This window comes from Chaetura pelagica, unplaced genomic scaffold (assembly GCF_000747805.2).
Source record: "Chaetura pelagica isolate M959 unplaced genomic scaffold, ChaPel_1.0 scaffold405, whole genome shotgun sequence".
Classification (NCBI taxonomy): Eukaryota; Metazoa; Chordata; class Aves; order Apodiformes; family Apodidae; genus Chaetura; species Chaetura pelagica.
This window is the reverse complement of record NW_009953489.1, coordinates 994,409-1,008,285: the sequence shown is the minus strand read 5'-3', so window position 1 is coordinate 1,008,285 and position 13,877 is coordinate 994,409. Positions and strand designations below refer to the sequence as shown.

Here is a 13,877-nt window from a genome sequence, read left to right as displayed (position 1 = left end):
CTGGTGGAGAAAATAATTGTCATTTTCCACTAATCCTCTTTTTTTTCTTTTTTTTTTCTTCCCCCTGAAACCTTCCTTCCCCAATGTCTGATCATTCCTGGTCTGGGCTTCTTCCTCCTCACACAAGATTATGCTGATCAGATCCGAAACCTGCAGAAGATAAAAGAGAAGCTTGAAAATGCATTAGAAAAACATCAGGATTGTATGTACTTTTCTTTTTTTACTTTTTTTTTTTTAAGTTGAAAACTGATTTGGTTGGAAGGAAGTAGGTTTGAGGTACAGATGTTTTGATCTTTTCCTTTCAATCTGTGCACCTCTTGGTTATGGAGAGTTAGAACAAGAATTCTTGCTTTGTTTACAGGGTAAAAAGCAGCAGTGGGGTGTTGGCTGTTGAGTATACTCCTTTTGCCACATTTGGGGCTAATGTGCAGGAGAATCTTTCCTGAAACCTGCAGCTTTGTTAGAATCAGTGAGGAACAGTCCTTTTGTCTTGTTCTTTCTGGCATTTGTCCAAGGTGTAAGCAGTGTGAGTGTTGGTGCTACAGAGTCAAGATGTGGCTAAATTCTTGCGGAAGCAGCTCTTTAGAAACATAAATAACTTATAGAAAATTGAGAAGCAATTTTAAAAGCTGAGTGTTTAATCTGGCTGGTGATTCTCTGTTGCCAGCCTCCATGAGGAAGTTCCAGGAGCAGAATGAAGCTCACCAGGCCAGTCGAGCCAAGATGGCTGAGGGAATGGCCTTGGCCTTGGAAAAAAAGGACCAGGTAACAGAGCTTGGACTCCTGCCCATGCCTGTCTGTGGGATCCAAGTGCCTGACCTTGATGGTGAACCAGGTGTTGCCATTAATAAAATAGGTGTTGGGTGCTGTGTGTGCTGAGCCTGCCTGCATTGCAGAGGGAAGGGAGCAGGACTGGCCATAGTTCTGGTGGCTCTTGCTGGGCTCAAAACATTCTGCTGAAAGCTTAATCTTGCACTTGTGTTTGGTAAAATGCAGTTGTGACCTGTGACCACTTTTATTTTACTTGCATGAAGCTTCTCTATTTGGGTGGGATAAATGAATTCTCAGCCTTTTTATCTAAAAACACTGGCTGTTACTTTTCTGATTATTTTTTAATCATTACCATAACTTAGTGTCTCTTATCAAGACAAATTCTTTTTTTTTTAACCATAATTGCTGTCCTTGGAAGTCTGCAGATTTATTTTTATTTTTTTTCCCCTCCTTTCTTTCTCATTCAGGAGTGGATGGAAAAACTGGGTCAAGTTGAAAAGGTAATTAATCTGTTTTTTTCTGGGGGTTTTGTGTGTGTATTTGTGAACTCCAGCCTGCACACTTCCTACAGCTCAACTCTGTTCTGCCCTTTTTATTATTAGATCTTTGTTCAGTGAGCGAGGCCAGGGATTTGCTTTCATTACCAGCCCCAATGCTTCAGAGAGATTTCTGGAATTATTTTTCAGTGGGAAGTAAAGAATGATGGGTTGTGATGAGAGATGTACTTCTGTAAGGTGGAACAAGAGTTTCCTTTCTTACAGGGGAAGCACCTGGGATGCAGAGGGAGGTAGTGACTTAGCTCATCTGTTTCATAGAATAAAACTATTTGGTAGGGGTTTTTAAATACAGGATTGTAGTCTTGTAGTTGTTGCAGCTGCTTAGCTTAGTCTATTTAAAGTGTCTCTGATTATGAAGATAATAAATATGCTACTATTTCCTGTCCATTTTTAAGAGTTCAGTTAGGTGGTCATTGACTGTATGGAAATGAATCTGGATTTATTTTGAGATTTTTGAAGTTGGGTAATTTGCTCCACGTTGCCTACTGAGGCACAAAGAGCCTTGTGACTGCAAGACAAGATTCCTTTCCCAGAGAGTTGAGCTAAACTCCTGTTGTCTTGAAATGAACACACAGATATTCTTGGATACCTTTTGTTTTTGTTGGTTTATCAGGAAAAAAAAATGCTTGAAACCCAGTTACAAGAAATGAGGGAGCAGAGTTTGAACTTCTTTCAAAAAAGAGATGAAATTGATGAACTGGAGGGCTTTCAACAGCAGGAAATTGCCAAAGTTAAACACATGGTAAGATTACTGTAAACCTTTTTTTTTCCTTTCCTAAAATTTCTGCTAGAACACAGAGTTGGTGGTAGCTCTGCTTTTATTTTGTAGTCTTAATGCTTGTAGAGAGTCTTGGTCAGTGTTAAAATCCCAACAGTAGGTGCATGTGTAGAGCATTGCATAGTTCATTCCAACAGTGACTTTCTGGGGGTTATTTATTATTTAGTTGAGCTCATAACTTAATCAGAGAGACAAACCTCCATGAGAAGACTCTAACATAAACGTCAAAGATAACATTCTAAAATTTAGCTTTTGAAAAAGGAAGAATCTCTGAGCAAAACAGAGCAGGAGCTGGAGTCGTGCACCCGGGAGCTGAGCCACACCAGGGAGGTGCTGCAAGACATGGGCAGTGAGTCTGCAGCCCTCAGGAAGGATCTGCAGGAGCTGCAGCAGCAGTTCTTGGAGCTGGAGGCACAGAGGTATGGACGTGGGGGTTCATGAGGAGCTGGGGATGTTTCCCCTGTACTTTTACTTCATGCCCAGTTCTGTATTTTTGGAAGAGTTGATACATCTCTTGAACTGACTGAAAATTGCTTCTGGTGTGAGTGTCAGTGCCAAGTCTATGTTTCTTTTCAAGCCAATTAAAGTAATATTTGTTTAGGGCTTTGTAAGCTTGTTATGATTTTTCTTTTTTCATAGTTTGAATGCTCAACTGATTGTTTGTTTTGTTTTGAAAATGTATGATCAAGCAGTGGCTGATTTTAGGACAAGTAAATCTTGGTGATGTTGCCTACTCCATTTTCATAAGAAGCAGAATTATCTGCTAAAGATTATTTTTCTGGAACAGTTATCTCACTTTTTTCATATTCTCTTTCTGTGAAGAGATGAACTAATGACAGCTGAGACAAATGCAGAAAATAAGATCACTGCTCTGGAATTAAGAGAACAGGAGCTACAAACAGTCATTCAGCAGCTTTCTGTAGATTTACAAAATGTAAGTTTGGGTTAAGTGAGATTTAATTCCCAGAACTTCTTTGCAGAAGTTAGATTAGATATCTGTGATGTGGTTTTGGAAATCTAAGTTGTAAAGCAAGTAATTTCTCAATGTTTTTAGGCTCAAGTTGCTGGTTCTGGTTGTGAGAAGAGACTGGAAATGTTACAGGCAGAGCATCAATCTCTGAAGGTGGAATATGAACAGCACAGGCAAAAGGTGAAGTGTTTTCAGATGCATCTGCTGTTGCCTGGTGTGGAGCTGTACACTTGGCAGTGCTCTGTGAGGTTGGGATTTGGTGTCTAGAAAGTGAGGATCATGTCTTTTCAAATAGTACTTTTTCTTTATAATGGCCCTTTCTAAAGTCCAACCACAATGGATTAGGTGAAAGCTTCACTACAAAAAGATTGTGATTTCTTGCTCTCACAGATGACTTTGGAATTAGCTGAGAGAAATGAACTGACAGAACAGCTGCAGGAAAAGGTGTCTTCCTTGGAAAAGAAGCTAGAAAGAAATCTTTCAGGGGATGAACATGTGCAGGAGCTACTCAAAGAGGTAATTCCACATTTATAGACTACTTAAAAGTGCAATCTTAGTGAGGTTTTTTTTGTTTTTTTAGGATAAATATTGCTTATCACATGTGGGAAGAATATATGATGAATTTCCCATTCTTAATGATTTCATCCCCAGGGCAACACGGTCTGTGGAGGCCCCATCCAGCCCTGGCCAGCAGCATCAGACTTGCTGGTTCCCAAGAGCCAAATAACTATTCCATTTTAGTTTGATATTATTCATGAAGCATAAAGGAAAAACTTAACTAAAAACCCTTTATCTCTTTGTCCATCCTCTCTGATTCTTGATCTCTGTATCATCTTCAGAAAACTGCTCTTGAGCAGAAACTGGATGAAACCAGGCAGCAGGTACTGACAGACAGGACCCGTCACACTGAGGCTGTGAACTGCTTGGAAACACAGGTGAGCTTGGAGTTGTTTGGTTTGGGGTTTTTTTTCACTGCAAATTCCCGCTGTTCCCAACCTCTTTATGCCCTGTGGCTCCTCCCTTCAGTGCACTTGTGCTCTCAGCCAAAGGTGAGACTGCAAGTCACATTTAGTCTGGAAGAGAAAGTCTAATTGTACAGTGTCTGTGATCATCTTCTCCCCTCAGTAGTGGAGAAGGGCCCAGAGGTTATGAGCTTAGAAATTTTATGCATATATTCCCTATCCTAGGAGACAAATAGCTGAAGTGCAAGCCTTGCTGGGGGGTAGTGATCTGGTGAAGAGCTTTAAAAAGCTGTGTGTGAAGTAGGCAGCCTCTCTGAATTAAGTTGTTTCATGAGTTTTAATGTATGGTTATATTTTAGAATAAAGAACTGGAACAGAAACTACAGATTGCAACAGAAGCACTGAAAAAGAGCAAAGAAGCAGCTGCTGAGCGGGATCTGAAGATCCAGAAATTGGTGAGTATGCAGCATGATACTTCATTGACCAGTATCAGAGCAGTCTTCAGCATCCCCAGAGATTCTAATTTCTCTGTGTGTTTGTTACTCAAGTGTTTTCTTGCTGTTTGTCTCTGAAACTCATGCCTGTATGTACTGCTGCCCAAGGAGAACTGGTGTTTCAGTTTGGGTACATGTCTTATGGAGTGGGGTCTGATTCTTGTCAGAGCTGGAAAATACTGTTTATTAACATAGTGTTCTGTATTTCTCTTCAGCAAACTGATCTAGAGGATGAAAGAAGTAAACAGCAGCAGATTTTAAGTGAGAAGCATCAGTGTGATCAGAAGGTTACTGGGCTGGAGTCTCAAATTGCTGCTGTTAAAGCAGCTTGGGAATTTGATAGAACAGCTGCTCAGAGCAAGATCGTAAGTACAGACTCTGTTCAGTGGCCATGTTTGTCTTCACAGAATTATTTTAACACAACTTGCAGACCTTGTATGTTTTCTGAATGTTCTCACTCAGCACTCCTAGTCTTACAGTAGAAGATCTTGTACTTTGAGAAACTAAATATGAACAAAGTCTTTGAAATGTTTGCTGACATAAAGCATTAGAATAACTGTACCTGGTATTTAAGCAATTTTTGTTTTACAGAGTCATTTGGAAAAGGAAAATGAAAATTTTAATGTAATCAGAGAAGAGTATGAGAGCTCTCTGAAAGAACAAGAGTCTGAATTGCACAGGCTCAAGGTAAGGGTTAATGGTTAATGAGGTTGGTTAAATATGTTTTTGGGAAACAGTTAATGAAGTGTGATCCATCCTGAGGGTCAGGGACATGTTGTGCTCAGGTTGCACATCCTTACAGCTGTAAATCATCTCTGGTGCTCAGAAATGCATTTGAGGAGCACTACAAATGGCTGATCCCTTTCTGAAACAGAGTGCTTGGGTCTGCCTAAATCAGACAGAAATAATACATTCCCCTGTGGTCAGGCATGAAGAGCTTTTAAACCCTGTTAAGCAGTACTGAATACAAAATAGTTCAGCATTGAATTCCACTCATAGCATCCAAAACCAAAGTTACAAACTGAAATTGATGAGGGATATTCAGCCTGTATGGTCTTTTGACTGTCACTGTAGTTTGTTGAAAGTTTGGGGTTTTTTCTGTAGCTACTTTTGGATGCATAATTGGAATAAAGATCTAATTTAGGATCTTTTGGAGGAGGGTTCTGCTTTGTAATAGAGGCTTCAAGCTAAAAGATCTTTAAGCACTGGGAACGTTTGGCCTCTTGCCTGTGTTGCTTTGGCACGTGCAGGGAGCAGCAGTGGTGAAACAAGCAGTACCTCTTCTTTGGGAGTGTAAGTCATGGTGTGTTAGAACACCCTTACCTTCTAGTTACCTCCTGGGTTTGGGTTTAGAGCTGGGAAACTGACTTAGTTTTAGTTGCCTTGAATAGCCTCTGAATTACATGTAACTGCAGAACGAGTTGAGCAGCAGAGAGACCGTCAGCGTCGAGATCGCCAAAGCGCTGGAGGAGACACGCAGACAGAGAGAGGAGCTGCAGCAGCAGGTTGGTCAATACTGACAGTCCAAGGACATTTGGGTGCTCCCCATCATGCACAGACCAGACTAGATTTGGGCTTAATTATCATAACAATCAGGAGTGTTAATCAGTTATATGCTCAGCGTGCAAGGCAGCAGTGGTTGCCTTGGTAAACTTGGCACCTCAGGCTGTGTAACTGCCTGCAGAAGGATGTACCCACCCTCTGGGGTGGTCCTTTGGAGGGATGTAAAATGTTGCTGACTGGAAGGTAAGATGTTTGTAAGATTGTGGGCTCAAGAGTTATGGCAAGTTGTTGAATATGAACAACTGAGGGGAAGGCAGCAGGAAGTGAAAACATTTGCTCTGAGTGGAGGTGGCTGGTGTTCCAGAGCCCTTTAAATCTGTCGATGGTGCCTGGTCCAGTGGGTCCCTGAGCCATGGGCAGTTGGCAGTTTGTTCTGAAGAAACCTATTCCTTCTGTTGTTCCTTTCAGCACTTTTATCACATCATTTTGCCTCTGAAGCACAGCAACTGTAAAGCTGTAGGCAAGAGGTTGTATCCAGTTACCAAATGTAAATTCTAAGCAGTCTGGTTTTGCTCCTCTTTCATTACAAATGATCACGGTGGGTAATGTGAGCTTGTGTTTTGCTCAAGCTGGGAGCTGTCACCTGAGTGAGCCAGCTTGGTCCAGCTCCGAGGCTTTTTTGCAGCTGCCACCTGCTGGTTAGGTGGCAGCCTGGAATTGTGGTTAGGAAGCAGCCTGGAATTGTGGCACAGAGGTTGTCAAAAGCAGAGGGTGCTTTAGCTCCTGCAGCACTCTGACCTTTCCATGAGCTTATAATGGCAGAGATGATGCCTTCTGCAGATCTCTGGGTAGATCAGCTGTCCACACTGTGTTGTCTGTAGTGCTGCTCCTGCACAAATGCTGTTGCAAGGTGGTGTGTGGCCTAGCACAGAGCTCAGACAGCCCCTGCCTTTGTCACTGATACAAGAATTCTTCTCCATTCCTTTCCACATAAACATAAGATCTGAACCCCTGAGGTGTGCTGGAATCTTTCAGAGCCCCTTTCTAGTTTTGTATCTTTAATGACTTTTTGTTGTTTGTTTGCTTTGAAGGTTTCACATCTTGCTTCCCTGATAAAGGAAAAAGAGCAGCTGATTGATGAAAAAAGTGATATACTTCTAAAACAGAAAGAAGAACTAAACCAACTCAGTCAAGGTTAGACCAAACTGGTCTGCTGTATCCCAGACAGCTTTATCTAAGTACAGCCTCCAGTTCTGGGCTGGGTATAGATTGTAACAACTCTAGATTTCTCTTCCATATTTAACCTATTAGAATTTTCAGAATCTTGTCTTTTCAGTAACAATTGGACAGTCTCTCTTCTGTGTCCTTAAAAACAAACCACTTTTTTAACCAAGGTTTTATGTTTATACACAATGAAATAACAAATCTAGCTGTACTTTTGATAGATCAGGATTTGGCACAAAACAAATGCTGCAGATGAAAACTTCATGGCAGCACTTCAAAAACTGCTCTTGCTTGAAAGATTATGTTCGTAAAGAGCAGCTGCAAACCAATATTCCTCAGTCACACTAAAAAAATTAAGTGCAACCATCTTCATTCCCTTCCTGACCCCCCCCATGTGTCCCTGATGTGTTGCCATTACTTGGAAGAGGAACCAACCTGCAGCCTCTGGTTGCTCCATCCCATGGCCAGCCAGGTGTCAGGAGCCCTCTGTGCTCACAGCTCAGCCCCAGCTGCCCTGTGCACCCACAGCTCAAATCACACAAAATTTGATGGGGGTATTTTGGAGCAGGTATAATTGATAATATGTTGTTAAGTATTAAAATCACCTGACCTCCAGACAGTCAGGCTGCTCCTTTGCAAAAACACTGGTGTCAGCTTGGGTGGCTTCAATCCTGTTGTCTTTATGACAGAGCAAGGCAGAAAGGTCAGGACTTGCTGTCAGTGGGCCTTGCTTTGTTTAAGAAAAATAATGGGAAACTCCCCTTTGGTTCAGTGGACTGATACTAAGCAGGTCTCTCCTTTCTCAGATCATGAAGCTGTCTTGCTGCAGGTGCACCAGTTGCAGTCTGACCTAGAAGCAAGCAACAGCCAAGCAGTGGAGAGGGAAGAAATGGCAAGAAAGGAAATAGAGGAACTGAAGCTGCAGATACAGGAGGGCCTGTTGGCCAGAGAACATGACAAAAATGTGAGTGAAGTTGCAAAGCTGAACTGAACTTCTCAGGGAATTAACAAGTGTGTGAGAGACTCCAGTTCAGTCATGCCTGGTGACACCTACTTGGAGCTGTTCACTCTGACAACTTCACACCACCTACACCACACACCTACACCTTCACACCTTCTACACCAGCAGTGTAGACCACGAGGAGTTGTTGTTCCCTGTCTTCATAAAGGAGGCTGTTTCCTGTCAGGTCTGTGACTGGTTTATGAAAGACAGCCCCTTGTTTTCTTCAAGTCATAAAATGTCGTGAGAGGACTTTTACGAAAGCAATGAGACAGAGACCAAGGAATAGGCAGGTCAGCCAGAGGTGTACCAAACTAGGTTGAGGGGTGGTGACATGTTAGTGGCAAATGAACCAAATTTCTTCCCAGAGAGTGCTTGTAGGCTGCAAATGTCATGGTATCTCCAATTCATTCTCCTCACTTCTATAGATTTCAGATCTAGAGGAATCTAGAGCCTTGAGCAAGCATTTCCACTCTCCAGAAGACCATGTGGTGGAACAGAATGGAGAGGTAGCAGCTGCAGATGTCAGTCAGCTTCAGAAGGACAACAGAGAGCTGGAACAGCAAATTGCTGAGAAAAACAAGGTGAACAGGAACAGCAGAAACAGCTGTTCTTTCTTTTCTGTTAGTAGTTTTTTTTCTCTGAATTGTACAAGGATTGTACAAGCAACAATGAATGGAAACTGCAGCCAGAATTGTAGGAATCCTTGCCTGATTTGCAGGGAAGATGGATCAAATTACCCCATTTACAGCTTTCCTGCAGAGCCCTTCTGTGTGAGTTCAGTTCCCTTCCACTGTGCCGACACGTGGAAGCCCAGGTATCCTGTCACGTGCCTGCTACTGTGTGCACTAGACAAGCGAGACTTCTAGGTTGTCTTCAGAGCTGTCAGCTCTTGTCAATTGTTCAGTGATTGTTTCAGTCATTACACTGTTTGTTATGGCTTTTTCCAGAGATCTGTGGGTCAGAATGTCCTGACAGCAACTACTGTATTAACACTCTCCCTTGCTGTGCTTACAGATGATAAAGCAGCTACAGCAAAGAATGACAGAACTCAAGAAAACCCTCCAGAAAGAGCTGGTAAGGGTCCTGTTGATTCACAGGTCGTGCCCACCTTGTGGACACCACCTGTGTTAGATACCTCAGACCTGGATCCTCTCTCAGTGCCCAGCTGACAGAGTATGCAATGAGTTTCTCTTGTTCTTTGTTTTAGAAAATAAGGCCTGACATTGATGTTCCTGAAGTTCGTGAAAAAGCAAATTCTGAAGTGCCTAATGCTTCTGTGACTGTCACAAACAACTCTGATTTAAATGACTCAAGGGAGATAAACTTCGAATACCTTAAACATGTTGTACTAAAATTCATGTCCTGCCGGGAATCTGAGGTAAAACCTTCTCTTCTTAAGTCTTTCTCTAGAGACTCCATCTGTTACCTGCTAAGGACATGTCTATGCCAGTTCCATACTTTCATACCTAAAAAGTTGTTGACTGGTTCTGTACAATGAGGCAGATGAGCCAACAGTGGTATGTTCGGAAGTACAGATTATTATGAACTGAAGTGAAAGGGGAATGTGAATTTTTAAGAGGTGGTTATGTCTGGAAGTTAAAGATCTGAAGCTGCAGGACATTCCCCCTGCACTGCTCCAGGAGCTTGCAGAGCACTTCTGAGTGGTGTGGTGTGTTTAAGAGAGATGGCAAAAGGCCACAAGAAAAAGACATGAACCACTTGCTGTTCATCTGTAAGAGCAATTCCTTGGGCATTTGCAGCTCCTTCACATTCTCCCCATTGTGTCAAAAAATTAAAGGCAAGCAAGTCAGGCCAGCAATATACTTGGCTTAACTGCAAGTCATTTGGTAAGACCAGCTCCATGGCATCCTGAATGTCTGACTCCTTTCCTAACCCTGTCTCCTGTGTGGAACATCAGCACTGCAGGGTTAGTGTCCCTCAGTGTGTGTCCAAAGCAGCATGATTCCCTCCTGCCTGTGTGCTGGTTTGATCAACTTTTGAAAGCTTAAAAAGCCTAGGGTGCCCCAAGAGCTGAGCTGCTTCTCTCTTCTTACTAACTAGGCTCCCCATTTGTCTTCTTCCCCAAATAAGCAAATAAACATTAAAGAACAGAAAGCCAGGAAACAAACAGAAGAATAAGGTACAGGCCATCTCAGTCTATTGGAACTGGGGATGAGGAAAGGTTGCTGCTCTGCTCTTCACAGCTGTGGCTAAAAAGTCTGTGACCAAACCTAGAGAGAAGCTGTGCTGCATCCTAGTCCAGAAATGTAGAGCCTGAGAGCATCATAAGCAACAAAATACTGTGGTTTCTTTCAGGCATTCCATCTAATTAAAGCTGTGTCTGTGTTGCTGAATTTTTCACAAGAGGAAGAAAACATGCTTAAAGAAACTTTGGAGTACAAGGTAAGAGTTCTGTGCCACCTCTCACCTCTAATGGGGCTCCCAGCAGGTGGGAAGAAAATTATTAGATGCTGGAAGGTCATGAGAAGTATCTTTTCCAAATGATAAATGTAATTTATTATTAAAATGTTAGCTAACCACATCCATGCATGTTGGGAATTGTCCATTTCCTGAGGGAGGAAATTCCCAGTGCTTCAGAGGAGTAACAGCAGAGCTGTGGTTGCAGCTGAGGGAGATTTCCTCACCATCTTTTCAGGGAACAGTTTCATACAAGATTGATTAAAAGTAATTTGATTAAATTACTGTATAATTATTTTAAAGGAACATACGTAAGTGTAATGTTCCATCATCTGCACTTGTGGAAAATGGAGGCCGTTTCTTCCAGATGTGATTGTGTGAAGCTGTCTCCAATCTGAAGCCTGCAGCCTTCTGTTTTATAAATAGTTCTTCCCATCAAACGATGGGGAGATGCCTCTGTACCACATTCTTTCTTTTGAAGTCTTCATGTTCTTACAAGTGTGGCCCCAGCATAACAAGTGCTGTGCTTTCCTCTCCCAGATGTCGTGGTTCGGGTCCAAGCCATCTCCCAAGGGCAGCATCCGGCCCTCCATCTCCAGCCCAAGGACACTGTGGCCTTAAGGGAACCTGCACATGGGCACTCAGCATCTAGCCACTTTTTTCTGTGAAAAGAACACTGAACACACTCATTCAGGTGTGTCTTAATCACTGTCATTGCAGTATTTTGTACAAGAACCTTTGACACTGTTTACAAAAGTAATACTGTGCAAGGAGGAATTGTCACTACAAACAGACACAACCCCTTCTGGGTTGGGTGGGGACCATTGTCTTTGTGGTCTCTCCATACAGGTCAGCTCCTTGTGCTCATCAGTTTTGTTTTCTTGGCACCAAAGGCTTGTGCCAACCTCAGTGGTGGGGCCTGGCAGTGCCAGCTTCTGACACGTGCATCTGCTGTGATGGTGATTCCAGAGTCTGGGCAGTGCTGGGCTGAGGGACTCCAGGCACAGAAAAGCTTCCTTGCCTCCCTGTGCAAAGCAAGCAGTGAAAAAAAGTGTTGACAGTGCTGTGTTAGGTTTCTGACAGTTTGAAAAGCCTTTCAAAAAACAGGAGCAGGAGCTTTAACCAAAAAAGAAATCTGCCTTGCCTTGTGATACTGACATAACTAATAGTTTGCATTTTTTTCATATCACTGTGTAATTTAAGGTGCATATATCCTGGCTTGCAGTCCTGAAGGCTGCATGTTGATGATGATTATTTAATTTGAGAGCACAACTTTAGAGTTGTCCGATTTTACTTTTCTTAAAGAAAAATAATATTTAAAATGGTCTTAATTATAGTACCTAATACTGAGTCGCCTTTAAAACTAATCTCTTAGCCTGTACCATAGGTTGTTAGCTTTGGGAAGAAGGGGTAGTAAACCATTTTAAATTTTTAAAGCTGAATTCCAGGCATTGTAAATGCACACTGAGAATACCTTTTATTTAAAAATATAATAATCTAGTGACAAAGGTTGAAGAATATTGGTACTAAACACTCGGTATTTTTCTTCCAAGTCTGCTAGCAACAAATCTTCATGACCAGTATCTGCCTCTTTGGTTGTGGTTTTCTGTACTTCAAATACTGATGCTTAAAAACTGTTATGAACATCTAGTGGGGCTGTTAAATGTGTCCTAACTACGTGGTAAAAGAAATTCTGCTCATCGGGGTTTTGGTTTTAAGGGCAAAATTCAACTCTTAATGAATAAATCTAGGTTTCAGCAGTTTGTTTTTCTTCCTCCTTAAGAAAAGGGGACCAAGTTTGCACTTGCCTCACAGAGCTGAAGCACAATTTTGCCTGTAATTATTACCAGCACTGTGAAATCTCTCTGAAAATGGGAAGCAGCAGTAAGCCTGACTTCTTAAAAATGGGGCATATTTTTTAAAAACTAGATGTATATGGAATTCAGTGAGCAGGCTGCTATTATGGCATCTCTGGTACGATGAGGTCTGTGCTACTAACAATTCTTTTATTAAATATATTCAAGAAAATGCAGCCTGTCCTCCACTGGAGATACAGTCACTGTTCAGGTTTTACCTTTGCTGACAGGGCTCTGAAGGACCTTGGTGGTGGCAGCTGAGACTTAAGAGTCACAGCTCGTGAACAGCTCCATGAGCTGCTCCCTGCTCCACACACACTCCTGCTGTGGTGGAGATGGAGTCTCCTGCCCCCTCAGGTCAGGTAGCAGAGCTGTGGTTGGTGCTGCAGGGCCTGAGCTGGCCTCCCAGGCTGTGTTAATCAGCTACCTCCCAGACACAGGTCACTGCAGCAGCTCTTGCCTGAGCACAAGGGGCACTCCTTAGTTTAGAGTTAGGTTGTATTTATTTGAAGTTAAGAAAAACCAAGAGGACCTTTTTAGAACACTAAAGAGCCCAAACACAGTCTGTAGTAACCTGATCCATGGCACTTAATGGTAGCAGAGGGGAAGTTAATGGAAAAAGTACAGCTCTGCTCCAAGATGAAAACAGACAATCAAAATAGATTTATATCAATTGTTTCCCTACTGAAGCAAAGCAGGGGCAGGATATAACCCTGTTGGTTCTGGCAAGATTTTATTCTCCAAGGTCTTTTTCTTTAGAATGTCCCTTTTCCTTGGCCTGTTTCTGTGGGATCCAAGAGCAGGGGACAAGATTCCCTCTGCTCCTCCTGAATGCCTAATTGGTTTACCTTGATCCTGGCTTGAGAGGTTACTGCTGGACAGTGAGAGCAGTACAAAGCAGCCTGGAATAGAGAGTGACAACATAAAATCTTATTTATTAATTAACACAACTTCAGTTTAAGATTCCAAAGCTCATACAGGATAAACTTGCCACAAACTTGTTCTTAAGTGTTGAATTTTCTTTAGCTGTCAGAGCAAAAATGGTGTGTATACATACATTAAAAAGCTAATGCACTTTCCCTTGTATAAAAAGTGGTATATATCATCCTTTCTATGGCTGTTGGATTTCTTTCCTTCTGTGCTGTAAATATGGATTGTATTATGAAAAACTATGAAATTTGTGGTGCAATACATTTTGGATCAAAACCCTAATCTTGATTTCTTTCTCTTTATAGTTCTGGTTCTCTCCTCTGGGATGCTATAGCTATTTCAAGTTGAGAGAATTTTAAAGCGTGAAACAAACCCCACCTGCCCAGGGTGTGTCAGCCTGTGTCTCGTAGG

The 13,877-nt window shown here is 42.2% G+C and overlaps 1 protein-coding gene across 1 annotated transcript in view; it reads left to right on the top strand.

Moving 5' to 3' along the window:
• The window catches only part of GOLGA1 (golgin A1), a 13,909-nt gene extending 2,608 nt beyond the window's left edge, over positions 1 to 11,301 (top strand). The window contains exons 3-22 of the mRNA XM_009998819.1: positions 128 to 202; positions 668 to 765; positions 1,239 to 1,271; positions 1,942 to 2,070; positions 2,356 to 2,525; positions 2,929 to 3,040; positions 3,161 to 3,256; positions 3,467 to 3,592; positions 3,916 to 4,011; positions 4,398 to 4,493; positions 4,748 to 4,897; positions 5,124 to 5,219; positions 5,948 to 6,037; positions 7,127 to 7,229; positions 8,066 to 8,223; positions 8,688 to 8,843; positions 9,277 to 9,336; positions 9,470 to 9,640; positions 10,579 to 10,665; positions 11,221 to 11,301. Of these exons, the coding sequence (XP_009997121.1) occupies positions 128 to 202; positions 668 to 765; positions 1,239 to 1,271; positions 1,942 to 2,070; positions 2,356 to 2,525; positions 2,929 to 3,040; positions 3,161 to 3,256; positions 3,467 to 3,592; positions 3,916 to 4,011; positions 4,398 to 4,493; positions 4,748 to 4,897; positions 5,124 to 5,219; positions 5,948 to 6,037; positions 7,127 to 7,229; positions 8,066 to 8,223; positions 8,688 to 8,843; positions 9,277 to 9,336; positions 9,470 to 9,640; positions 10,579 to 10,665; positions 11,221 to 11,301 (2,183 nt within the window). The remainder of the gene's footprint in view (positions 1 to 127; positions 203 to 667; positions 766 to 1,238; positions 1,272 to 1,941; positions 2,071 to 2,355; positions 2,526 to 2,928; positions 3,041 to 3,160; positions 3,257 to 3,466; positions 3,593 to 3,915; positions 4,012 to 4,397; positions 4,494 to 4,747; positions 4,898 to 5,123; positions 5,220 to 5,947; positions 6,038 to 7,126; positions 7,230 to 8,065; positions 8,224 to 8,687; positions 8,844 to 9,276; positions 9,337 to 9,469; positions 9,641 to 10,578; positions 10,666 to 11,220) is intronic.
• Positions 11,302 to 13,877: the final 2,576 nt, after the last annotated feature.